The sequence below is a fragment of the Pezoporus occidentalis genome, unplaced genomic scaffold (genome assembly GCF_034315485.1).
Source record: "Pezoporus occidentalis ecotype Australia unplaced genomic scaffold, CSIRO_AGI_Poc_V1 ctg217, whole genome shotgun sequence".
Taxonomy (NCBI): domain Eukaryota; kingdom Metazoa; phylum Chordata; class Aves; order Psittaciformes; family Psittacidae; genus Pezoporus; species Pezoporus occidentalis.
The window spans coordinates 987,131-1,011,734 of record NW_026914040.1 but is presented as its reverse complement, the minus strand read 5'-3'; the positions used below and the strand labels follow the sequence as shown (position 1 = coordinate 1,011,734).

The 24,604-nt window shown below is 46.2% G+C and overlaps 1 protein-coding gene across 1 annotated transcript in view; it reads left to right on the top strand.

Annotated features, from left to right (window-relative positions):
* The window catches only part of ALMS1 (ALMS1 centrosome and basal body associated protein), a 67,145-nt gene that overhangs the window by 13,998 nt on the left and 28,543 nt on the right, over positions 1 to 24,604 (top strand). The window contains exons 3-8 of the mRNA XM_062619978.1: positions 2,403 to 2,598; positions 8,834 to 8,951; positions 10,186 to 12,394; positions 14,752 to 14,911; positions 15,864 to 17,246; positions 18,057 to 18,187. Coding sequence (XP_062475962.1) covers positions 2,403 to 2,598; positions 8,834 to 8,951; positions 10,186 to 12,394; positions 14,752 to 14,911; positions 15,864 to 17,246; positions 18,057 to 18,187 — 4,197 coding nt within the window. The remainder of the gene's footprint in view (positions 1 to 2,402; positions 2,599 to 8,833; positions 8,952 to 10,185; positions 12,395 to 14,751; positions 14,912 to 15,863; positions 17,247 to 18,056; positions 18,188 to 24,604) is intronic.

Here is a 24,604-nt window from a genome sequence, read left to right as displayed (position 1 = left end):
CAAGTCATCAGTCCAGTTGTCAAAAAGCTTTGCAGCACTTGGATCACATCTGGAGCGAGAGCAGCAGCTCAGGGAGGGGATCCTGCCCCTCTGCTGTGCTCTGGGGAGACCCCCCCTGCAGTCCTGATCCAGCTCTGGGGCAGCAGCACAAGAGGGACGTGGAGCTGTTGGAGCGAGGCCAGAGGAGGCCATGGAGATGCTGCGAGGGCTGGAGCAGCTCTGCTCTGGAGCCAGGCTGAGAGAGCTGGGCTGGGGCAGCCTGGAGAAGGGAAGGCTCCTGAAGGGGAGACCTGAGAGCAGCTCCAGTGCCTAAAGGGGCTGCAGGAAAGCTGGAGAGGGGCTTGGGACAAGGGCCTGTAGGGACAGGCCAAGGGGAAATGGCTTTAAACTGACAGAGGAGATTCTGTAATCCATTCAGTTTTCATAGAATCACAGAATCCGCAGTAGTTTAATGATTGTTTTTCCTTATTCTTCTGTTTTCAGGCTATAAACCTAGAATATACACTAATATAAACCTAGTGTAGTATTTTCATCACAACACTATCTTTGAGCTGGTTTCCATTTGTAATTTGCTGTAACCCTGGTCCTGCTACTGCCTCTTAAGTTGTCAGATCTGTCTACTTCAAAATAGAATCATAGAATGGTTTGGGTTGGAAAGGACCTGAAGATCAGCCAGCTCCAACCCCCGATTTGGATGTTAGCACAGAGCCATGCTCTAGTCTGTGTGAGATCTGACTCCTTTTAGACCTTAGTTTTAATGATGTGTTCAGTGTGTGATTAAGGAAGACTGTACTCACATCAGGATACAGTCACAGAATCACAGAATCCACTAGATTGCAAAGACCTTTAAGATCATCAAGTCCAACTATAGTCACACTTCTGTCTGCTGGATGTACTGCCAAGTATTTGATTACTCTGAGAATTGCATAACATCGCTATTGTTTTGAAACAACTGAATTGATTAAAAACTTGTATTTCCAAATTGTTGTGGTTTAAGCCCAGTCAGCCATGCAGCTCATTCCCCCCTTTCCCCCCCACCCTGCTCCTGGAGAGATGGGGAGGAGAATCGAAAGGATGTGACTCCCATGGGTTGAGATCAGTAACTAAGGTATAACACAAATCACTACTGCTACCACCAATAATGATAAGGGAAATAACAAGGGAAGAGAATACAGCTGCTCACCACCCACCGACCGATACCCAGCCCAACCAAGCAATGACCTAGCCCTTCCGGGTAACTGCCTCCAGTTCTGCATCCTGGGCATGACGTGCTGTGGTATGGAATACCTCTTTGGTCAGTTTAGGTCAGGTGTCCTGTCTCTGCTTCCTCCCGGCTTCCCCTCTTCCCTGGCAGAGCATGAGAGTCACTAATACCTTGGTCAGACTAAACATTACTGAGCAGCAACTAAAAACATCGGTGTTATCAGCACTGTTCCCAGGCTGAAAGTCAAAACACAGCACTTCACCAGCTATTAAGAAGGAGAAGAATGACTGCTACTGCTGAACCCAGGAGACAAAATGATGAGAATAATCTTGTGCAAAACATTGTTCATATCAAGTTTCTAATGTGAAGAGTAACTTCTGGTAACTTAGTAATGCTTTAAAAGGTAGGAGAGCTTGCAGCTACTAAGTAATGATAGTGCTGTACTACTGGCATCTCACTGGGACACTTTCTTGCTTATATTAACATATAATTATAGATACTGATAATAATGGGTTGTTTTATTGATCTTCTCAATTCTCTGCACTGGAGGCTGGTCTGTGCCTCTTCTGTAATTAAAGTTTAGCTGGTTTAATTACTTCCCAGCGATCCCAATGCTAATTCTTTAATGAATAATGCGAACCAAAGATGCTCCTTTCCATTTGATCATGAACTGGAAGTCTTTCATTAAATATAGCAAACAATTGGCTTGGATTCTTGAGCATTGTGTGAACTCAGTATTCTGTAACTAGAAACTTAGAGACAAATCAAACTCTTCTGCCTGTTAATCCTCCTTTGTACAGTGCAAACCATCTTTACCAGTTAGTGTCTGGAGCTGGATTGCCCCAGTATCCTGCTGAAGTGTTTGTCCTGGTCAGGGTTGCTCTTTCTAAGTGTGAGACTTCATTCTGTTTTGGTACAATTCATCTGCAGTGGCAGGATCTCGAGCTGGAGTTTCAAAGTGATGGGAGGCTAGCGGTCAGATAGTGGCAACTCGGGCAGTAGGGAGGACTGAGTCTGGACCTCAGCAGTTCATAGTGCATGGTAATTATTTTGCATTAAAATCTGAGTATTTATATATGAAATAAAGTACAATTTAGAAGTAATAATTCCATTGTTTCACAACTTCATCCTCTGGAAATATGTCTTATAAAGCTTTCTTCATGCCTGAGCACTTCTGTTTTCTCCTACCTGCCCTTAGGGAATTGAGTCATGGTATCGGCTCCCTGCAGAAGTGGATGTCAGCCGATTGACTGCTGCCTCAGAGACCAAGCTTGGCCTGACTGGTGATAGAAACGACCTGACAGAGTTCCCTACCCTGGAGGAAGGAGTGTTGGCTTCAGCAGAAGCATCTAGAAGGCAGTCTCCTGGAGATGCAGCACATGGCTTACAACTGGGTATGGTCAAAGCTGCCTTGGTTTAACTGCTAAATGATTAGGATTTTACTTTTAAATCAGTCCCTAACCTGGATTGGACTTGTTTTAGTGAGAACTGGTGCTGACAAAACACATCCTGTGTAATTTGGCTCTGGGAAATCCCAGGCACAGCTACAGGTTGGGCAGAGGAGTGTTTCAGAGCAGCCTGAGGAGAAGGACTTGGGGGTGCTGTGTGGTGGGAAGCTCCCCATGACCTGGCTTCAGTGTGCAATTGAGCCCAGAACCCCCTGTGTGTGCTGGGCTGCACCCCCAAGGGGAGTGAGCAGCAGCTCAGGGAGGGGATCCTGCCCCTCTGCTGCGCTCTGGGGAGACCCCACTTGCAGCACTGTGTGCAGTTCTGGTGTCCCCAACATAAGAAGGACATGGAGCTGTTGGAGCAAATGCAGAGGAGGCCATGAGGATGATCAGGGGCTGGGGCACCTCCTATATGGAGACAGGTTGAGAACATTGGGGCTGTTCAGCCTGGAGAAGAGAAGTTGTGTGGAGACCTCGGAGCAGCTTCCAGTGTCTTAAGGGGCCTAAGAGGATGTAGAAGAGGGACTCTTCATCAGGGACTGTAGTGATAGGACAAGGGGTGATGGGTTCAAACTGAAACAGGGGAAGTTCAGGTTGGAGATAAGGAAGAAGCTCTTCCCTGTGAGGGTGCTGAGGTGCTGGCACAGGGTGCCCAGAGAAGCTGTGGCTGCCCCATCCCTGGCAGTGTTCAAGGCCAGGTTGGACGCAGGGGCTTGGAGTAAGCTGCTCTAGTGGAAGGTGTCCCTGCCTGTGGCAGGGGGTTGGAACTGGAGGAGCTTTAAGGTCTCTTCCAACCCAAACCAATAAAAATGCCTTAATATTTGTCAAGGTTTGCATTTTAAATGCAACTGGAGTTAAAGAGAAAACAAAAGGCTTTTTAATATGATACAAAGATGTAAGAACTTTCTCTACTGCTGCTGTTTCATTTGTTGCTCTCTAGAGAGTGTGCCAATAGCTACAGGCTTTTTGTAGATGCGCTTAAAATTCCAGCTATGGGAGGCAAGGTGAGAGGGAAGGGAGAAACAGAAGCTATAATACTAATGTATTCCTTCTCCTCCTCAGAAAGTGTTTTGAATTTCATTTGGGGGGTGGAGGGGAGAGAATCATAATGACAGTTGTATCAGAATCGCTCCTGCTCCACTGTGGAACAGATTGACAAAGCCAGGAAGGTTTTGTTTTTGTTTTGCCTTCCTTTTTTATCTCCCACAAATGGCAGCTTGACTCTGGCATTCAGACTTGTCAGCAGGCTGGAAGATGAAGTAGCATGCCCAGCTTTGCTTGTGCAGGGAATTCAACTGTGAGGAAGCTTCTGACCTTCAGAGCGACAGCGGGAAGAGTCACTGTTTTGACACGAGATGCTCGAGGAGTGTTGTACTGACGTCACTCGCTGCTTTAAGCATCCAGCACCTGCTTCTCTGCCTGCAAAACCTGGGTTGTGTCTGAGCAAAATGAGCCCCTAAATCATAGAAAGCATCCAGAATATGATAGCCCTGATCTTTCTGCCTCCTGAATAAAAGAAGTTATGGGAAACATGAGTTTGTGTGCTGTAAGATTCAAAAAAGCCAGAGGATGCAGAGCACATGATATGGCTGGAGTTATATTTTAGAATGATAGAATCCCAGGCTGGTTTGTGCTGGAAGGGGCCTTAAAACTCATCCAGTTCCAAGCCCCTGCCACTAGCAGGGACACCTTCCACTAGAGCAGCTTGCTCCAAGCCCCTGTGTCCAGCCTGGCCTTGAACACTGCCAGGGATGGGGCAGCCACAGCTTCTCTGGGCACCCTGTGCCAGCGCCTCAGCACCCTCCCAGGGAAGAGCTTCTGCCTAAGAGCTCATCTCAGTCTCCCTTCGGGCAGGTTCAAGCCATTCCCCTTGGCCTGTCCCTACATCCCTTGTCCCAAGCCCCTCTCCAGCTTTCCTGCAGCCCCTTTAGGCACTGGAGCTGTTCTAAGGTCTCCTCAGGGCTTTTTCATCCATTCTCCCCCAGCCTGTGTTTGTGCAGGGGATTGCCCTGACCCAGGGGGAGGACCTTACTGTTGGCCTTGTTGAACTCCAGAAGGTTCACATGGTCGCACCTCTCTAGCCTGTCTAGGTCCCTCTGGAATTTTCTATATACAAAAATACGTATGTTATCTCTTTTAAATATATATATACATTTGTTTTTTTAGTCCCTGTTAAATGCTATCTCTTGAATTCCATAAGGATGCTTTTTCAGGTTATTGCAGCAGAAGCAAGCTGGAAGAGAGGGTTTCCACTGAGGATGTGTCAGCAGTGAACCTTGACTATTCTCTTCCCTCCTTTTTTTTTTCTGTTCCATTTTTTCCCTCACTCTTCTTTCCTGGCCTTGTCACTCGTCTGCTGCTTCAAGGCAATGATTACACCCACAGTTCTCCAACTGGAAACCTCTGGGGAAGGCAGGGAATTGTCAGCCTGAGGCAGATTTGCATGGCAAAGCCAGAATGTTCTTTGGAGAAGCCAGGGGAGCAACCCTGCCTGGAGTGGAGGTTTGTCTCAGTCTATCTAATGAGCTAAAATCTGCTACTGCAAGGAAGAGCCTGGCTTTTCCTTGTCCTGCAGACATGCTCCTGCTGCATCCCCTCTGCTAAACCCACTGTGTGAATCAGTGCGACCAGATCAGCTTGCTGTTTATAGAATCCCAAACTGGTTTGGGTTGGAAAGGACCTGAAGATCATCATTCAGTTCCAACCCCCTGCCATAGGTGGGCACACCTTCCACTGTGCTGCGATTCCAGGTGAGCCAGAGTGCCCTATGTGAATAGTCTGTGCAGTGAGGTTGGCAAATATCAGCCTCATCCAGGTGTTTTCCCTGTGAGACCTCAGGGATTTCTGAAGTTTCCCATAGGGAAGAGCCAAGAGCATCCTTGAAGGGCCTCCCTAAATGCAGTGAGGATTTCCTGTTTATAATCCTACTTAAGGAATCATTTTTCATCTGGTTCAGTGCTGGGTTGACTTTTTTAACACAAATGCTGAGTGGTACTTATATGTTTGTTGATACATCTTTAAACCATTGATTTATCAGCCAAATGGTGTGACTTCCATTGTGTGTGTATATAAATGTGTGTATGCACATTTATTACATCAATATATGTGTAGATCCATTAAATTCTTTAGCAAGATGTATTCTGGATAGCATTTGACAGCTTGGTTTCAATTACGTGTAGTTCCCTCCCTCAGTCTATTTTGTTTCTTCATTTACAAAGGCAGCACCCCCAGAATTACTGTGTGGAAAAGCTTTTCCTTTAATCACTCCTGATTTTAGTGTAGCTTTAAAGCACGTTCTCATTCAGAGGGAAGAAGTTAAGCTGAAAATGAGGAAGGCTGATTTTTCCCCTTCTATTACATGAATACAAGTGAGATGCTGGTTCTGCAAACGCAAAGTATAGCATGATGTGAGATGAAAAGTCTGATTTGGTAACAGCCATTGCTGTTGCCTTTGTTCACTAATACCATTTGAACTGTAAAACCACATTTGGGAGGGAAATACAGTCCATCTACCACAGGATAGTTTAGGTCCAGCTTGCTTAATGATTCTTAAAATACATGTTCGTGCATCTCTAATGCGATTCTCTATCCAAGATTGATCTCCTTGGTATTTTCAAGTGAAACAACAAAGAATTGTCTGAGTAAATGCACACTGAACAGAATAAATGCATTGGAAATTGTCTGCTCACAGTGAGTAGCTGGGAGTAAGGAATCTAACATGCAACGTTGGTCCGGTTCCTAGGTATCAGCCACTGGAAACAACCCCCTTTGGGTCCTGCGAAGTACACATGAAATAACACTTGGATATAGCAGTGAATTAGATGAGTCTCTTCTTCCCTGATTTTAAATCATGAGTTAAATTATGATTGAAATCACAGAAGTACCTAAGTCTCGTGCATTAGATCCAATCTTGGTTGTACTCCATAATATAACAGAGCCCTGAGGTGCTGTCATGTTATAAATGAGACATCTCTGACCTTGTTCCTTATTTTCTTGGCTCTCTCTATGCTGATGCTGCCATTTTCTCTCCTTTGTTTACACTTCCATGTATGTTACAGTCATTTATTCATCCAGCTTTACACAGATGCTTATCAGTCTGAATGGCTCCTATTATCAGGGAGTAGCTGTTTGTACCTATTTCTTTAGACATATATCATTTCCTTTTCTGTAACCTTCTAAAAAGGCAGGTGGCTTTTGTTGCTTTTCCCTCCTGTTTGGTATTGCAAATCCAGCCTGGTTTGTGTTGGAAGGGACCTTAAAGCTCATCCAGTCCCAACCCCCTGCCACAGGCAGGGACCCCTTCCACTGGAGCAGCTTGCTCCAAGGCCCTGGGTCCAACCTGGCCTTGAACACTGCCAGGGATGGGGCAGCCACAACTTCTCTGGGCACCCTGTGCCAGCGCCTCAGCACCCTCCCAGGGAAGAGCTTTGTGCAAGAGCTCATCTCAAGTCTCCCCTCTGGCAGGTTAAAGCCATTCCCCTTGTCCTGTCCCTACAGGCCCTTGTCCCAAGCCCCTCTCCAGCTTTCCTGCAGCCCCTTTAGGCACTGGAGCTGCTCTCAGGTCTCCCCTTGAGGAGCCTTCTCTTGTCCAGGCTGCCCCAGCCCAGCTCTCTCAGCCTGGCTCCAGAGCAGAGCTGCTCCAGCCCTCGCAGCATCTCCATGGCCTCCTCTGGCCTCACTCCAACAGCTCCACGTCCCTCTTGTGCTGCTGCCCCAGAGCTGGATCAGGGCTGCAGGGGGGTCTCCCCAGAGCACAGCAGACGGGCAGGATCCCCTCCTTCAGCTGCTGCTCACGCTCTGGGGGTGCAGCCCAGCACACGGGGGGGCTCTGGGCTGGTTAAGATGAAAGTACAGTGCAGTGGTGGCTGGTGCAGGGTATTTATCTGGTAAACCGGGGGGAGAGTTTGCCTTTAAAGAGGTGCTGGATAAACGAAGACTCCTCACTTCAGTTGCTGTAGCATGTTTGTGCCATCTGTACTACAGATGCTTCCTCTAGGATGCGTTAAGTTGACCATGTGGTGGAGACAGCTGCTAGGGTAGAAGGGGATCTCTGAAACTCTTTAGCAGTCCTACTATTACTCCTCTAGCTGCTGCTGAAGTGGGAGTAGGGGACATCCACATTTTGAGCCAGCTTTGCTGTGTGATGTAGGCTTATTCCTATCTATATAATTATTCTCTCACAACATAGTGATCTAAAGTCATTATGAAAATGTTCGTTGGAGATATTAAATTAAAAGTGAATCAGATATGTTGTCTTATGGTTGGGTACCGCTCATCAGGTGATGTAATAGAGGCTGTAGAAGGCCTCAGGATGAAGCTGATGTGATGTAAACTTGATTTATTATATGTAATAGTCTTATCTGATGTGATTATGGCTCTGTAAGTGATGCAGAGTATGGCTGGCCTGAGATGCTCAAAATCTAATGAATGGAGATTCTGATTCTCAGAGTCATGTTCTTGACCACAAATAACTTGTTTTGCTTTAAAAAAAAAGCTTAATTAATAAAGTATTGGAGGTAAGTGTCTTCTGTATCCATCAAATGTGCATGTAGGCATTTACACTGATCAGATCCCAGTTTATAGATGGTTTTATTCTTGTGGTATAAAACCCTTTGTAAGCAGTGAACTGAAAGTGCCAGCTCTCTCCAGGAACAAGGGAATATGATAGAAACTAAGATTTATTGCTGGTGTGGTACTATTGTAATGGTGATGACTGGGTTTTACTACTTGTATCTTGAAACCCTAAAGAAAAAACCTTATGCAGCTTTTGCTATAATCAGAATCTGTGGAAAAATGGAGACTGGAAAAGGCATTACTGGGCATTCTTGGTTTTTAAAGCAGTGAATGGGGTAGAAGCCCTGTGGATGTGCAGTTTGCATGGAATTTCCCTTGGGAGTGAGTGGAGAAGGACAGGGATGTGCACAAGGAGAAGTTTAAGGTTAAGAGAGTGAGTTGGAGATGCCAGTTTGAGACTAACAGGAAGGAACCTGAATTTGGTAAGAAAGCTGGATTTCATCTAGGAGGGAACATGCCTCAGCAGGGGATTTAAGTGATGGGATTACATCATTTTCACTGCAGTTGGCACGGGTTTGGGTTTTGAAGGCTGGATTAGTTGGCAGAGCAGTTTAAAGAGGGTTTGCCTGGCAAGCTTTTATTGCTGTGCTCTTCTTGTTTTGACCAGATACTCCGGGCACTCAATTCTCTCCCTGTCTTCCACGGCTGACATATTTAACACAAGGCCAAAGATGCTCAGGTGTGACACTTCTCCAGCAATCAGAAATGGATTTTATTCCCTTAAGGTAGGATAAAGCTACCTGGAGTCATGCTAAACACAAACCTTATTCCCTCAGTGGCCATAAAGTTTCCTACACTTGATAAATAATGACAGTTTTATGGTTACACAAATAAGACAAATGTGGCTTACCCTTTGTGTAGAGAGGAGGCATTGTCAGACTTCAACTCGTCATCTTTTGCCTTCAAGAGAGTTTGAACAAGGGAAAACCTGAACTTGTCATCCTAAAGCACCTGATGAACATGGGAGAATGAGGAACTCCACCCTCAAAGGCATCTCTTTAGACTCTGATATAAACTTCATCGCATCTTGCACACAAAAATCAGATACAACTTGTATTTACAATTGTAAATATATGCAATAATATTGTGGTTTCTATATACCAGAGTAATTGGTGTCATGTGTAATTGAAAATATGTCTTTTTGTATAAAATATGAATGCATAAAGAAATAACACTATCACTAAAAGTCTTTATCCAAACCTTCACTTCAGGGTGTGACAAATGATTCCTTTTGTGCAAGAAATCCTCTGCTTTTATTAAAAAGAGGAAGAAAGGAATATATCTGTATAAACACACAGATTTCCAGTGTCATTGATGTTTAGGCTTCCTTCTACTTTACTTTGGGCTGTGATAGGAGGCTGGTTTGATTCCTAAAGTCATACACTGTGACTTCACTTTGTGCATCAAAACTTGGTTCCACCAGAACTGAAGATCTACTTGCATGGAGAAATACCAGTTTGTGTTTGATGTTCCTTTTCATATAAAATAACCATTAATTCAAAATCCACCATAGAAATAGTAGAAGTCTGTGTGCATCCAAGGCCTGGCTTGTTTTATATCCTTCAAAGAAATAATTGATACAATGAAAGTGAAGGAGGTGATTTATATTAAAGAGAAATTACACATAACCTTCTATCTGTGTGAGGAACTCCTGTGTTTTATATAACTGATAAACATCCTGTTAAACTTCAGTCCTCAATGGGTTGAAAGTATTAACGTACTAAGTAGAAACTAATGTTATTTTCAAACCTTTGTTTTATATGGCAGCAGAGCTTCTGGATATTGTTTGGACTCTCTTTATGTTCCTTCCCATTTCAGCCTGTTGAGGAGATGTGTTTCTGTGTGTGTTGCTAAAGCCCAGTTATTCCAGTGACTTTTGCCTTGTATTAAAACAGAGAATGTGGATGTTGAAGTGAAAAATATGATCAGAAATTCACTTGCTTTCCTTGCCTCTTGCAGAGGAGTCCCTGATGTTTCTGGTGTGTCTGAGGAGCATTTAAAGCCGTCCTACATCCGTGAAACTCAGTCACTGATGGACGCAGAATCCCCCTCCAATGCACCCAGTGACTGCTTTCCTCTATCACAGCATCCTCTTCCACTTGAACACATGGAGCCTCATGATGCCAGTCTTGGTGGTGGTTTGGCTCAGGAAACCTCTTCTTCTGGACAAGCACCTGTGAGCAAGGAGGCAGATGAAGACTTTAAACCTGGTACTCATGAGGAGGCACTGATCCCCCAAACAAGTGCCAGTTTAGCAAACTCCACTTCAAAGGTGATGCCAACAGAGGCAAATAGACTGCACCAAATGGCAGCTTCTCTTGCAGAGCAGATCTGTAGTATCGCTGTAAAAGATGAACAGTTCTCCCGTGACAGCAGTGTAGCAGCTATTGGTTCTGAGCTTGCAGAGAAAGAAAAAGGGTTACTGAGGAATAATGAGTTCTCATCTTCAGAAAGCTCCTCTTGTAAAACAGCACTGACAAAGGACTCGGAAAAGAATGAGAGAGAGATGCAAAAGGAAGAGGTAAAAAGGGCTGAGAGTGAGTCAGAAGGGTGCATGAGGCAGCTGCACAAAGAGGAGAAGGTTCCTGAGCTGAATTTATCTATCAATTTATCTGATGATGTGAGGAAAGACAGTTGTAAAAATTCAGATGCTCAACATGTTTGTTCTGCAAAGGCTTCTGAAGCAGGCAAAGAAATGTCAAAGGAAAATGGAATGGATTTAAATGGCTCTGAAAGCTTGAAGTTAGTGGCTGTTACTGAGGAGCTCCAGGGAGCTTTCCTAGATCATCAGCAGAAGCAACCATCTCCTGCAGTGAGGTTTGAGAAAGAGGAGTTTATCCCTGCTGTGACAAACACCAGTGATTGTGCACCTAAACAACTGGTTGTGACTGACACAGGAGCTCCTTCCCCATTCAGTGAGGATGCCTCAGTGGAAGCAGAACCTGGAGGAAGCAGGAGTGTATTAACTATCTCAGACTTCTCCATAGAAAGGGGCCATAAAGTAACAGGCATTTCCCCTTCCTTTAACCTTGTGAGTGATGGCTCATTCTCTGTCCACCTTCCTCATCCAAGCTATCAATCTACTCCAGGGATACTTCTGAAGAAAAAAATGAAGGCAGAACTTGGTGCCCTTATGATCAAATCAGATATTCAGGCGTCTTCCTGCTTAAATGAAGAAACTTCAGAGAACTCCTCTGCTGTCACACCTGCATCTGATGAGAAGCAACAGTCCCTCCAGTGTGCTCAGAGAGCAAGCAATGAACATTTGGAGTCCTTAAAACTGACACATCCCCACACTGGAAGGATTCAGGCTCTCCCACCACTTAGTTTCATGGAGAAGGTAGGGGCTTGGAACATGAGCCAGCCAGAGGAAGCATCTGGTGTGGTGACTTCATGTAAAGTTTCTCCAGGTGGAATTTCTCCCAGGAGAGCCTTCAGTGCCATTGCCAGTTCTTCAAACAGGATGTTATCAATGCAACAAAGTGATGGAGACCCCAAAGATGAGGTTGCTGCTTCCTCCAGAGTGACAGGTTCCTTGGAAAGTTTGCATTTCCACACTAAAAACCTACTCCTTGCTTACCCTCTCACCAGGTCTCAGTCTGACAGCACAGTAAATGTTTCCAGTAGGAATGCATCCTTGGTTGAAGTTCCCCTTCCAGCAGACTCAACAGAGGCAGTGCAGCCTCTAGAAGACAAAAGTAATGTTTCAGGAGTGTCTGAAAACAGTTTAGGAAGCTCCATGATCCAAAAGATTACAGCTGCCATGGTTGCTGGATCTAGCAGTAAAGATGCACAAGATAACAGTACAGGACAAAGCTCAGACCCGGATGTTCTTGTTTCCAGTGAAGGAGTTGCTCAGCTCCTTAGAGACGATGGTAACTCTTCAGCTGATGACCAGAAGAACTGTGATGCTCTGGAAAATCAGTCTCACAACTTCAGTATTCCTGCTGGCCATGTCAGTGTGGACAATCTGGGTGATATTTCTCCTGATAGCTTGAATCTTCCCATTAGTTCTGGGGAAGGCAGACCCAGGGGTTTGGGCTCTGCAAGGAGCTCTTCAGGGGTTTCCAGGCACTTCTTCGCCAGTGCAGAAAATAACTTCATCCCTGTTGGAGCAACTTTGGAAACTCCTGAGGAAGAAGAGCTTAATATTGAGGAAAGGATCCCAGTAAGTTGGTTCCTAAGAGAGAATTGTAACTCTTCTTTGCCTTTTGATTGTGGAGAGATCAGCGTGCACTTGGCTGTCATAGAGTAGGACGTAAGTGTAGAGGTATCACAGGAACGAGACACAAGCATGCTTATATATGTTTCTGATACTCATCAGGTTAGGAACTTGTCATGCCATAGTTCATAGAGCCATGGTTTTTGTTGGAAGGGACCTTAAAGCTCATCCAGTTCCAACCCCCTGCCATGGACTGGGACACCTTCCACTAGAGCAGGTTGCTCCAAGCCCTATCCAACCTGGCATAATGCAGGAGAAATGTAAAGATTGGTGGTGGATGGTGATGGAACACGAAGGACAGGACATGATGATCAAAAGTGCAATGTTTTTGATGAAACTCATACAGGAATTGGTTATGACTCTTTTAGCAGAGCATTGATAAGCAATTTCTGGTCTTCCAGAGTCTTTCCAAAGATCCGGGTTATAATTATCCAGCCATGAGGTTGAGGCTCAACTGCTGACTAAGGAAACACTGGGCTGCAGAAGAGCTGAACTTCACCCACCCACAATCTGCAGTAATAGAAAACCTACCACAGGATCCTGGCAAATCAAACTGCCTTTTTCTTCTATAAATACTCCCTTTGCATGTTCACTTTGTTCCTGTATCCAAGGCGTAAATTCTTGATCCTTTATATATTGCTTATAAAGGCTTTTGGAAGCCTCTGAATCCATTTCCTCCTTTAAATCTCACTTAATGAAGATTCCTTCCCTTCTTTTCCCATTTCAGGCTTGTTGCTGGGATTGGAGGGCAGGTTCTGGGAGCCATGTGAGCTGTGCTAACGGGTGCTGAGTGTTAGGGGAAAATGAGATGCAGATTTATGTTAATGATAAACATGTAATTATCTTCTGAGTAAGTGGCTGTTCCTCTCACAAGATGACTCCTGTAATGATGAGGGTTTGGAGCTGGGGTTTAGAGCACTCTTCACTTGGTTGTCTGGGCAAATACGTGGTGAAACAAATATAAATATTGTAGGGAGGATGTTGTAAGTGACATGGGTGAGATGTAAAGGTTGTCTGTTACCTTCTTTTATGACGATAATCAGGCTGTTCTCCAGCACTGGATCTGAGGAATTCGGCTCTTAGAAATCACTGACCAGGTAAAGGAGATTGGGTCAACTGTATGGCTGTTATGTGTAGGGTGTTTTAAATAGTAAGAAATGAGACTCCTGCAGCACTGTGTGCAATTCTGGTGTCCCCAAAATACGAAGGACATGGAACTGGTGGAGCAAGTCCAGAGGAGGCCATGAGGATGCTCAGGGGCTGGAGCACCTCCTGTATGGAGACAGCCTGGGAGCACTGGGGCTGTTCAGCCTGGAGAAGAGAAGCTGCATGGAGACCTCAGAGCAGCTTCCAGTGTGTGAAGCGGGGTTATAGGGATGGTGGAGAGGGACTCTTCATTAGGAACAGGACAAGGGGTGATGGGTTCAAACTGAAATGGGGGGAGTTCAGGTTAGGTCTTAGGCAGAAGCTCTTCCCTGGGAGGGTGCTGAGGCGCTGGCACAGGGTGCCCAGAGAAGCTGTGGCTGCCCCATCCCTGGCAGTGTTCAAGGGCAGGTTGGACACAGGGGCTTGGAGCAAGCTGCTCCAGTGGAAGGGGTCCCTGCCCGTGGAAGGGGTCGGAGCTGGATGGGATTTAAGGTCCCTTCCAACCCAAACCAGGCTGGGATTCTATAATGTTTTCTGTGCAACCGTTATTTGGGAGGAAGAAGGTTTTTAAACCAAACGTTTGTGTTCTCCTTCCAGCTGATAAATGGCATTTTAAAGAGGTGAGGCTGAAGTTTATCAGCCTCCTCTGAAGTATCAGATCTCTCGCTTACGCAGTGTATGGAGCACATGAGTAAAAAGACTACAAGCAGTTGGCTGTTGTTACAAGAACAGGATATGTGACCTCTTCTTTGCCAACCTTTTCCATCCTTTCTGGTTCCTGTGGAAAGGGCTGGGCACTGGTTTGGTGGCATCAGGCTGCTGCCAGTGTCCATCTTTGGCACATGCTGAAGGAAAGGTCAGGAAAGGCCCAGGAAAGAACTGCTGGTGAGTGCAAGCACAGGCTGTCCCCATCAGAGTAGTTCTTACAACTTGGGCTGAATTGCTTCCAGACAGAACTGCATGAGGAATAGGTACAGGATACATCAGTTGTCTGCTGGGCTGCACATGGCCTGTGAGGTGTCTGCTAGGTAGACTTAGTCATATTAGGTAGAAAACAGGCAAGTTGTTTGCATTTATGATGATGCAGAAAATAGGCACCTTCAGAATCTGATTTTCTGTAAGAGTGCCATTATCTTACTTATTTCTTCTTTTGCCAGCTATATCTTCAGAACCTTGGCATTGATCAGTCACCTGGAACCATACTGAGGCCATTTGTGCCCCGAGGGCCCATCAGGGAAGTTGAATTTTCCCCTTCAGAGCTTAGAACACTGAAGGACTCCACTGACACACTGGCATGGTCAGCTCCACAGCCACAAGGTATGGGGAAGGAGGGACTTTGTGTTGTGCAAGGCTTTGAGAGCACAGGACTTCAGGCTCACCTGTGTCAGGTGTGTTTCTTCTCATGTGATGCTCTCTTTCATTTGCACGAGTTGAGCTTCTCCCATCTTGCATGTGAAGTATTTGACACTGGAAAAAGGAAGCATTAAAACCATGGAAAATGCACCTGCTCTCTAAGGACTCAAGGCTATGTGGCATCTTCCAGCAGTGCAGTGACATTTCATCATGTTTTATCTTTATTTCTCTTTTATAAGAGCTCTTAAGAAGGAAATGATTTCTCTCCAGCCCTCGCAGCATCTCCATGGCCTCCTCTGGCCTTGCTCCAACAGCTCCACGTCCCTCTTGTGCTGCTGCCCCAGAGCTGGATCAGGACTGCAGGGGGATCTCCCCAGAGCACAGCAGAGGGGCAGGATCCCCTCCCTGAGCTGCTGCTCACACTTTGGGGGTGCAGCCCAGCACACGGGAGGGGCTCTGGGTTCAGGTGTTCACTGAAGCTGGGTTGTGGGGAGCTCACTAACCAGTAATGGGAAGGAAGCTTGTCCATAGCATGTCCTTTGCCTGTTTTCAGAAGGATATATTGGAAATGCTGCTTTTTTAAATACAAATGCTCATTTGGACATTCAGGCACCACTATGTCATGTACCTAAGAGCATGTATTTAAAATTCAGTATAAACATTTATTTAAAAGCAGTTTATTCAAGTCAGGTTCTGTAGTTTCCTTGGTATTTATCCCAGGTGGTTTGAGAGATTTTCAGTGGCTAGTTCTCATGGAAGTCTTAGTTCATGTCTCATTCCAAAACCAATTTCTTAAGTGTTTTCTGATATGTGGATTCTTCCCTCCCTTTACCATCCCTCCAGTACAAGAAAAAGTCTTTCCTGATGCAGCTGTTTCTGGAGCCCCAACCTTACTGACTTTTCTGTTTCTCTGTAGGTAAATTGCTGTCAGCAGCTGAAATCACTCAGACAAGTTTCAGCTTCGGCACACCCGCTCTCAGTGTGTCTGTACCAATGCATCCAGAGGTTGGCTTTGATGCTCTGTCACCCCATGAACTCTCTCCCTGCTTCTCAGGGTCTCTTGGAGACAACCCAGTGAGTCAGTGCAGTGGTTCATGCCATCATCTGGAGACTACAGCTCCCGAGGCAGAGTCTTCAGCTGTCTCCAAAGCAGCGGAAGCAAAGCAGGAGCTGCAGAGTGTTTCACCTCACTGCCATGCTGACAGGGAGAGTCCCAGCCTTGCTGCCAAGAGCGTTCAGGATCTGCTAGCTAAAAATGAGCCCAAAGATGCAAACAGCAGCCCGCAGAGATGGGCTGCCAGTGCTTTGGCTGCAGTTAAAGGCGAAGTGGAAGTTGACAGAGGATCACAAACATCAAGTGTAGGTAATAAGAGAAATAAGGATCAAGAAAGTTGTCCTTTGATGGGATCTGCTGCATTTCAAGAAATACAGAAGCTTTTGGCAGAGGCAGAGGATATAGCTGGCAGGTGGAGCGAGCCTGTCTTCTCCATTGCCTCTTGTAGAGAAACTGGTGAGTCTTCCCCAGTGCTCAATAGAAAGGAGGTTGGCTCTGAAGATTCTAGGGTAGGGAAAGACAGAATCCCTGAGTTCCACAAGATACTGTCTCAGGATGAGGCTATGACCCAAAGAAGTAGTCAAGAAGAGGGGTTGGTAATAAACCCTCTGCATTATAACACATGCAGTTTAAGATGGGAAAACTCTTTTGATGTCAGTTTGCACAGTAGTGAAGAGGTGATGAAGGAAATGACCACAATGCTTAAGACTGGAAAATCTGTAGGAAGATCTGAGCCAGAAGGCTGTAGCAGTGTAACTACAGACAGAAACCAGCCTGGGTTTGTGGGTCTTGCACAAAGCAGTGGAAGCAGTGAAGACAGCACCGGAACAACTTCAGAAGCAGGGAATCCTTCTTCCTCAGAGCCCCAGGGCAGTGTCACTGATGCCCCAGGAGGATTCCAGAGCACCTTGTCTAATGCTGGTGTAGCTGGAAGCAAGGCAGGAGGCACACGAGGGAGTGAGGACAGCAGCAGTGGAGATTCACTAGCTGCCCGTGTCAGAAACCTCCTGATGAGGAATCCTCCTTCCTCGGAGCCTTTAGGCAGCACCACCAGTGTCCCAGGAGGCTTCCAGAGCACGTTGTCCAGTGCTGGTACAGCTGGAAGCAAGACAGGAGGCATGAGGGAGAGTGCCAGCAGCAGCAGTGGAGATTCCCTAGCTGCCCATGTCAAAAACCTCCTGAGGAATGGATCACCTCTGACACAAGTTGTGACGAGCGCAGATGAAGAGGAGAGGAAAGCACGAGGTAATGGAACGTCTCAGTTGTGTTTTATCAAGTGTTATGTTAGAATGGCATGTCTTTAGTTAGGTGCATGTGGAAGGGATGGCTTTAAAGTGGTTGCCCAGAGAAGCTGTGGTTGCCCCATCCCTGGCAGTGTTCAAGGCCAGGTTGGACACAGGGGCTTGGAGCAAGCTGCTCTAGTGGAAGGTGTCCCTGCCCGTGGCAGGGGTTGGAGCTGGGTGAGCTTTAAGGTCCCTTCCAACCCAAATCACTCTGAGTCTGACTTTGAAGTGAAGGGCTATGGATGTAAGACAACCTGAACCTGTTCCCATGATTTTGGAGGTACTTATATTACATTTATTAATGATAAATTTAAAGGGGCAGGGCTTAAATGATCAATGCTTTATAGTCATCTTGTGTAGTATGGTGAAACTGGGGTAGAAGTGAACTTCTCCAGTTTGAATGCCTTCTTTTGCCTGACATTGGTGCGAAAGTATTTTGTCCATGTAGGTATCATCCATGTGCTATGTTATGGATTTGGGAAGGGACTGTGTGATAGAGTGGTGACTGGAGTCTGGCACTGTAAAGAGGATGGAACCAGGTGATGGGTCCTGGATCCATCTTTCCAAAGAAATATTCAACAGACTCATTTAAAATTGTATCCCTGGTCAGTCCATGAGCTCTGGTCTCTGGTATTTGAGTGGTTTTTGTTCCCTCAGTCATGCTAGCAACAAACACATAGCAAAGTTTGGATTTTAAGGTATAGGACTGTTACCATACGTGATGTGACAGAATGGAAAGGGAACTGCTTTCTGTTTCCTGTTCTTTGTGTAGCCTGGGTGAAGCTAAAACTGGCCAGTCGATCTCAGGAGTCCGTGTCAGACCTGAACCAAGAGGACCAGCAAAGGATCCAGGAAATAAAGGCAGAGCTGCTTCGGAGTGCCAGGAAATCTGCACGTGCCAAGGTACAAGCCAGCTGCTCTGGGGAAAACAGTTGGAGTGGGGGATAAATGCTGCTGTCTTGATGTGATCTTAAAATGATGAGTTATATTCCTGCAGTACTTTGGAGGATTGGTGTCTACAGAGGCAGGGGGGGGATGCGAACACTGAGAGCTCTGGTTAGTGGAGCTGCTTGTTTTGGCTTAGCCAGTTCCTATGTATGTTTTAGGCCAGCCATGGCACATGTTTTCCCCCAGCTGATAGTTGGGTATCTTGGGTGAGTGGTGTGGTTTGAGGTGTTGGAGGGTGCCACACAACTAAGGTGCTCTGAAAGAAGATGTGAAGGCCAGAGATGTGATCAGGGATGGAGCGAGGCCAGAGGAGGCCATGGAGATGCTGCGAGGGCTGGAGCAGCTCTGCTCTGGAGCCAGGCTGAGAGAGCTGGGCTGGGGCAGCCTGGACAAGGGAAGGCTCCTGAAGGGGAGACCTGAGAGCAGCTCCAGTGCCTGAAGGGGCTGCAGGAAAGCTGGAGAGGGGCTTGGGACAAGGGATGTAGGGACAGGCCAAGGGGAATGGCTTGAACCTGCCAGAGGGGAGACTGAGATGAGCTCTTAGGCAGAAGCTCTTCCCTGTGAGGGTGCTGAGGCGCTGGCACAGGGTGCCCAGAGAAGCTGTGGCTGCCCCATCCCTGGCAGTGTTCAAGGCCAGGTTGGACACAGGGGCTTGGAGCAAGCTGCTCTAGTGGAAGGGGTCCCTGCCTGTGGCAGGGGTTGGAACTGGATGATCTTTAAGGTCCCTTCCAACCCAAACCTGTCTGGGATGCTTTGATGATGTGATGGGACCATTGCTGTTACTGAGGTTAGAAGGTGCACACAGCCCATTGTTCTTAGCCAGTCCACATCCTTCTTTTTGAAATGAAGAACAGTGTTAAGAGCAGTCTATGTTTGTGTTCATAGTTTCTTGGGCATGGACTGTCTTGGTCATAGAGACATCAGCTTCCCAAAACCATCGGACCAAACTGCTCAGTTATTCACAATTTGATGTAATATTTGAATGGGAAGCAGGAAAAAAACCATATTTCAACAGTTCTGTTTAGTTTCAGATATTCAGACAAACAGGAAACCAAATCACAAATGCATTTTTGCTTCTATCTCCTTGTCAAAAGCTAGAGGCCTGAAGCCGTTTTTCCTCCCCAGCTTTTGTTAGATCACAGCTTTGTCCCCAGTATTAACCTATGACTGATGAACCAAACGTTTTACCTTCATGTGATTGTGTCAGATGTGAATTGCTTTATCCCAAATGAGAGTAAGCAAATATCAATCATAGTTTTGCAAACCAACATTCCAAGAAACTGCTTTAAGTCAACCACGACATGCTCTGCTTTGAGCTTGGAAATACATTTGCTCTACAATGGTTTTGAGGTAAAGAGCTGGGTTAAATTTGCAGCATGAAGGTCGATGGGGTGGTTTTTGGTAGACTTCAGCTAAATGTATTTTTTTTTCCTCTCTTTTTCCACTCTCTTCCTGTATTTTCAGTTTCCTCTCAATCAAAACAGCACATCACAGCAAAATACAGATTATTGACAGCTGTTTAAGGGGGTAAAAATTGCATCCACTTTTGTTGCTGACAGTGTAATTGCTGTGGATGCAATGGATCTTGTTCTGTACCATACCTGTTGAATTCGCAGAGCAAACCTGGGCGCTGCCTTCAAACCCAGAACAAAGATGCTGCAACGATGTTTTCCTTCTGCTAAATTGGAAAGGCTGAGGAAGACAAACTGTTCCCAAGAACTCCAGCAACCAATTCTTCCGTCAGACCATCATCTTTATTTAGTGCTTCTGATGCAGGCATGCGATGAATGTTCTTTTTGGAAAGATTAGACTCTGCCTCTCATTTCGCTAGGTGACAACTCAAGAAATATAATGTACCACTGCGAGATGTTCTTGTTTCCTGCAGCAAGCATGGGAAGCTTCTCTCTTAAAAAAAAAGCCAAGGCACTGAAGGAGTAGGACGGTTTGGGAGGGTTCTTCTCGGTGATCTTCTGCGTTTCAAGATTGTTCCATGTTTTGAGGTAGTCAAGGAGCCGTTTGATAGGTGTTTGTCACTGGTGATGTGTTAACAGACGCTCAGAAGGAGAAGCATCATACTGATTTCTCAAGTTCTAGCTGAGTGTTTCAGGAGGTGATTGGGACATATGCACATAAATGGGCTCCAAACATGTACTGAGGGGCTCTGCTGAACAGCGGCCCAAAATATTCACTAGGGAAAATGAATTTTGAAGGCTTTAAGATCTTAATTTTTAAGCTCCAAATGACTCAGCTTCAGTGAGCGCTTGAGCCCAGAACCCCCCCGTGTGCTGGGCTGCACCCCCAGAGTGTGAGCAGCAGCTCAGGGAGGGGATCCTGCCCCTCTGCTGTGCTCTGGGGAGACCCCCCCTGCAGTCCTGATCCAGCTCTGGGGCAGCAGCACAAGAGGGACGTGGAGCTGCTGGAGCGAGGCCAGAGGAGGCCATGGAGATGCTGGGAGGGCTGGAGCTGCTCTGCTCTGGAGCCAGGCTGAGAGAGCTGGGCTGGGGCAGCCTGGGGAAGAGAAGGCTCCTGAAGGGGAGACCTGAGAGCAGCTCCAGTGCCTGAAGGGGCTGCAGGAAAGCTGGAGAGGGGCTTGGGCCAAGGGCCTGTAGGGACAGGCCAAGGGGAATGGCTTGAACCTGCCCGAGGGGAGACTGAGATGAGCTCTTAGGCAGAAGCTCTTCCCTGTGAGGGTGCTGAGGCGCTGGCCCAGGGTGCCCAGAGAAGCTGTGGCTGCCCCATCCCTGGCAGTGTTCAAGGCCAGGTTGGACCCAGGGGCTTGGAGCAGGCTGCTCTAGTGGAAGGGGTCCCTGCCCGTGGGAGGGGTTGGAGCTGGAGGAGCTTTAAGGTCCCTTCCAAACCCAAACCAGGCTGGGATTCTGTGGTTATTTAATGCAAATACTTTGTAAAGGGGCCTTAAAAATGTGACATTTCAGATTGGTCCATGAAGCTTAGGAAGGACTGGTGGCTCTCTCCTATAAGCTTGTTTGTGGCGAAGGGAGGCAAAGAGTTGCCAGGATGTTACTATAGACAGGTCACTGTTGGGTCAATAATTCTTACATCTGTGGTGATGCTGGTGTGGTTGTGGAGATCTGGTTTTGCCTGAGCAGGTAAGTTGGCATTACTTACTACTTTGATAAGCAGTTTTACCATAGGGATGGCTGCTGCTTTCCAGAATGAGCCATGAGCCACCTATGATATTTGTTGGGACTTTAGGAAAAACAAATGAAAAGCCAATCCTAAGCTCCAGAACTCAGCCCTGTTATTGTTCTTCCATTGAAATCATGAGGCTCTTTCCAGATCAGAACTTTTAGCATAACAGGGAAAAGCCAAAGACTTGTAGGTCTAGTTTCCATTCCAGGAGCATTGTCTTTCACATTTAACCTTCTTCTTGTGCTGTGTGTACATTTGCTTTGGTCCCTAGTTAAGATTGAGGGGGTTTGAGTTGTTCTTAGATGTAAAACCAGGTTCAAAGTATTAAACCTATGAATTTTCCTTCTCAACTGAGGACCTTTTTTCTTCACCTTTATTTTCATGGAAGCCAAATAGCCATTTCTTGTCTGAGAGCATTCTGCCTTTGTATACTGTATTCTCCCAGATTATGCTGTATTTTTCCACTCCTTGTACTTTCTCACTTTTTCAGGAAGTTCACTGAGTTGTAGCTCTAAATTTGCACTGCAATCTCTTGTGGATCATATGCCATATAGATCTTTTTTGGAAAGATGACACATAACAAGCACAATAAAACATGTGAAAGGCTTGGGAAGAGGAGTTTATAGCAACTTCTGTGCTTGCTCTCAGGAGTAGGAGTTGCTTGGTATTACTTAGAATCACAATCATGGAATGGTTTGGGTTGGAAGGGACCTTAAAGCTCATCCAGTCCCAACCCCCTGCCACAGGCAGGGACCCCTTCCACTAGAGCAGCTTGCTCCAAGCCCCTGTGTCCAACCTGGCCTTGAACACTGCCAGGGATGGGGCAGCCACAGCTTCTCTGGGCACCCTGTGCCAGCGCCTCAGCACCCTCAAGGCTCACTCATGGCCTCACTACTTCAGGCCATCAAATTGGTGTGTGGTTTGGGGCAGAGATGTCATGGGAGCAGCCTTACGCTGGCACAGGGCTGCTCTGTGTTCTACAGTCCCTCTTGCCTGTAGGCACCAAGGTAGCTAAACTAGTTTAGTTCTGCTTCAACAAGGTAAGACCACAGAAAAATACTGCTTGGAAATAATAATCCAGACCTTGGTGAAACAGTTCCCTACTAATGACATCTGGGATGTGCACAGGATGGAAAATCAGTTGTGGAATACTTGTTTATACTTTGATTTACACCAGAAATGTTGTTGACTGAGTTTTCTATTTCCAAACTCCAGCTAGCTGCTGAGCTATAATCATCCAGGGACCTGTGAAATATACTCTGCTGTTTCCACAGTTATTCCACTCAGTAGGAATATATAAATATAGCCAAGATTTGTATCATTATCATTTTCTGAAGAAGCTTATCTGGCCCATCTCCATGGTACTGCGTTTATCTGAGGTTTGCTCTCTGCAATTCAAGTATCGTGATTTTTAATGACATTTAAATTAAGGAAGGGCAGACAGTGATAAGTTAATGATGTCCATTCTTAAATCCTCTCTAAAGAAGGCTGGTGACTTGCAGTTTCACATGCATGAACATGAACTCTTATGATCTGAGTGTGAGGTTTGGATGCTGATAAATTGATTTGTCTTTTGTCCTGTCCATTCCCAGTGGTCACTAACAATGATGCTGCTTCTGAAGCTAAACTGACCCACCACAAAGAGTCAGGGTGGAATAACGTAAGAGGGAGCTCTTTCCTGCATGGTGTGGTTTGTGTCAGCACTGGGACTGTGTTGAGACCTGGTTCAGTTAGTGCCCACCTAAGTGAGGGCCATCTCGGTGTGTAGATAAATGTTCCTTTCTCTAGAATCAGTACAGCTACTTCTGAAGGTTTCAGCTCTCTTGTTCTTGCCCCTTGTTGGAGGTGCAGTGTTAAAAACCAGGTGAGTAGCTGTCTTAATGTGCTTCAGGGTAAAATCTGTTGCAGTTTATAGTGAATGATAACTTAAGGTTTTCCCAGTTGTACTTGCAAGGCTTTCTCTTCGTGTTCTTTGAGTGACAGCTTTCTGCGTGCACCTGGGAGTGTGATGTTTTATTCACTTGTGGTTTATTTGCTTGTTTGTGGTGTGATCTTTAATCTCTTAATCTTCTCTTCCAAACTACCTTCTCCATGTGTGAGTCAGGTAAGTTGCTGCATGGATCAACTCTCGGCGTTTGGAGCTTCTGCTGTAATGAGAAAAGTGTTGGAAGCAAGGTCCTCTCCATCCCTACCGCCTGATCCTTCCACATGCACAGGGAGTTGCAGAAAGTAGGGAAATCATAGGATCCCAGACTAGTTTGTGTTGGAAGGGACCTTAAAGCTCCTCCAGCTCCAACCCCTTCAACAGGCAGGGACCCCTTCCACTAGAGCAGCTTGCTCCAAGCCCCTGTGTCCAACCTGGCCTTGAACACTGCCAGGGATGGGGCAGCCACAGCTTCTCTGGGCACCCTGTGCCAGCGCCTCAGCACCCTCCCAGGGAAGAGCTTCTGCCTAAGAGCTCATCTCAGTCTCCCCTCCGGCAGGTTAAAGCCATTCCCCTTGGCCTGGCCCTACAGGACCTGGTCCAAAGCCCCTCTCCAGCTTTCCTGCAGCCTCTTTAGGCACTGGAGCTGCCCTAAGGTCTCCCTGGAGCCTGTCTCCAGAGCAGAACAGTTTAAGGCACAGCTTTTTATACTACTGTGTGAAACACATGCCAGAGATGCCTGAATCCGTGTAGTCAAATAGCGGAGTCCTTAATATAGTGATCCTGATTCTGAAGGGATGATACAGATGTGGGACAATTTGTATGGTCAGACAAACATGTAACCTAGTTTTAAAGAGACTTTATGAGCATAGACCACTGACAGTGAACTTCACTGGTTTTGTGGGATTAGTGTGTTATATGGGACTTCTCTGCAATACCTTCTCTTTCTTGCAGCATTGTCACCAGCGTTGTAAGCAATAAAAATCCTCTTTGTGGCAAACATACCCGTTTTGATGGGAGAACGACACGAGCTGTACCCGAGAGCTGGAAAGTTCTGACAAGTTCTCACTGACCTTAAAGAGCAAATCAAAGCTCTGATGATTTTCAGTCACTGTCTCATTACTGCCAGCAATGGGCTGGGACCATAAAAATAAAGAGGTTTATTGCAGCAGTTGTCTAGGGGGGAAATTGGCTTCTTTCAGGGCAAAGAGAAATATCAGTTATGGGAAACTGAAGCATTTCTAATTAAGTATTTTCTCATTAGTATAAAGAGCAGCTTGCTTTTCTTCCCTGTTTCT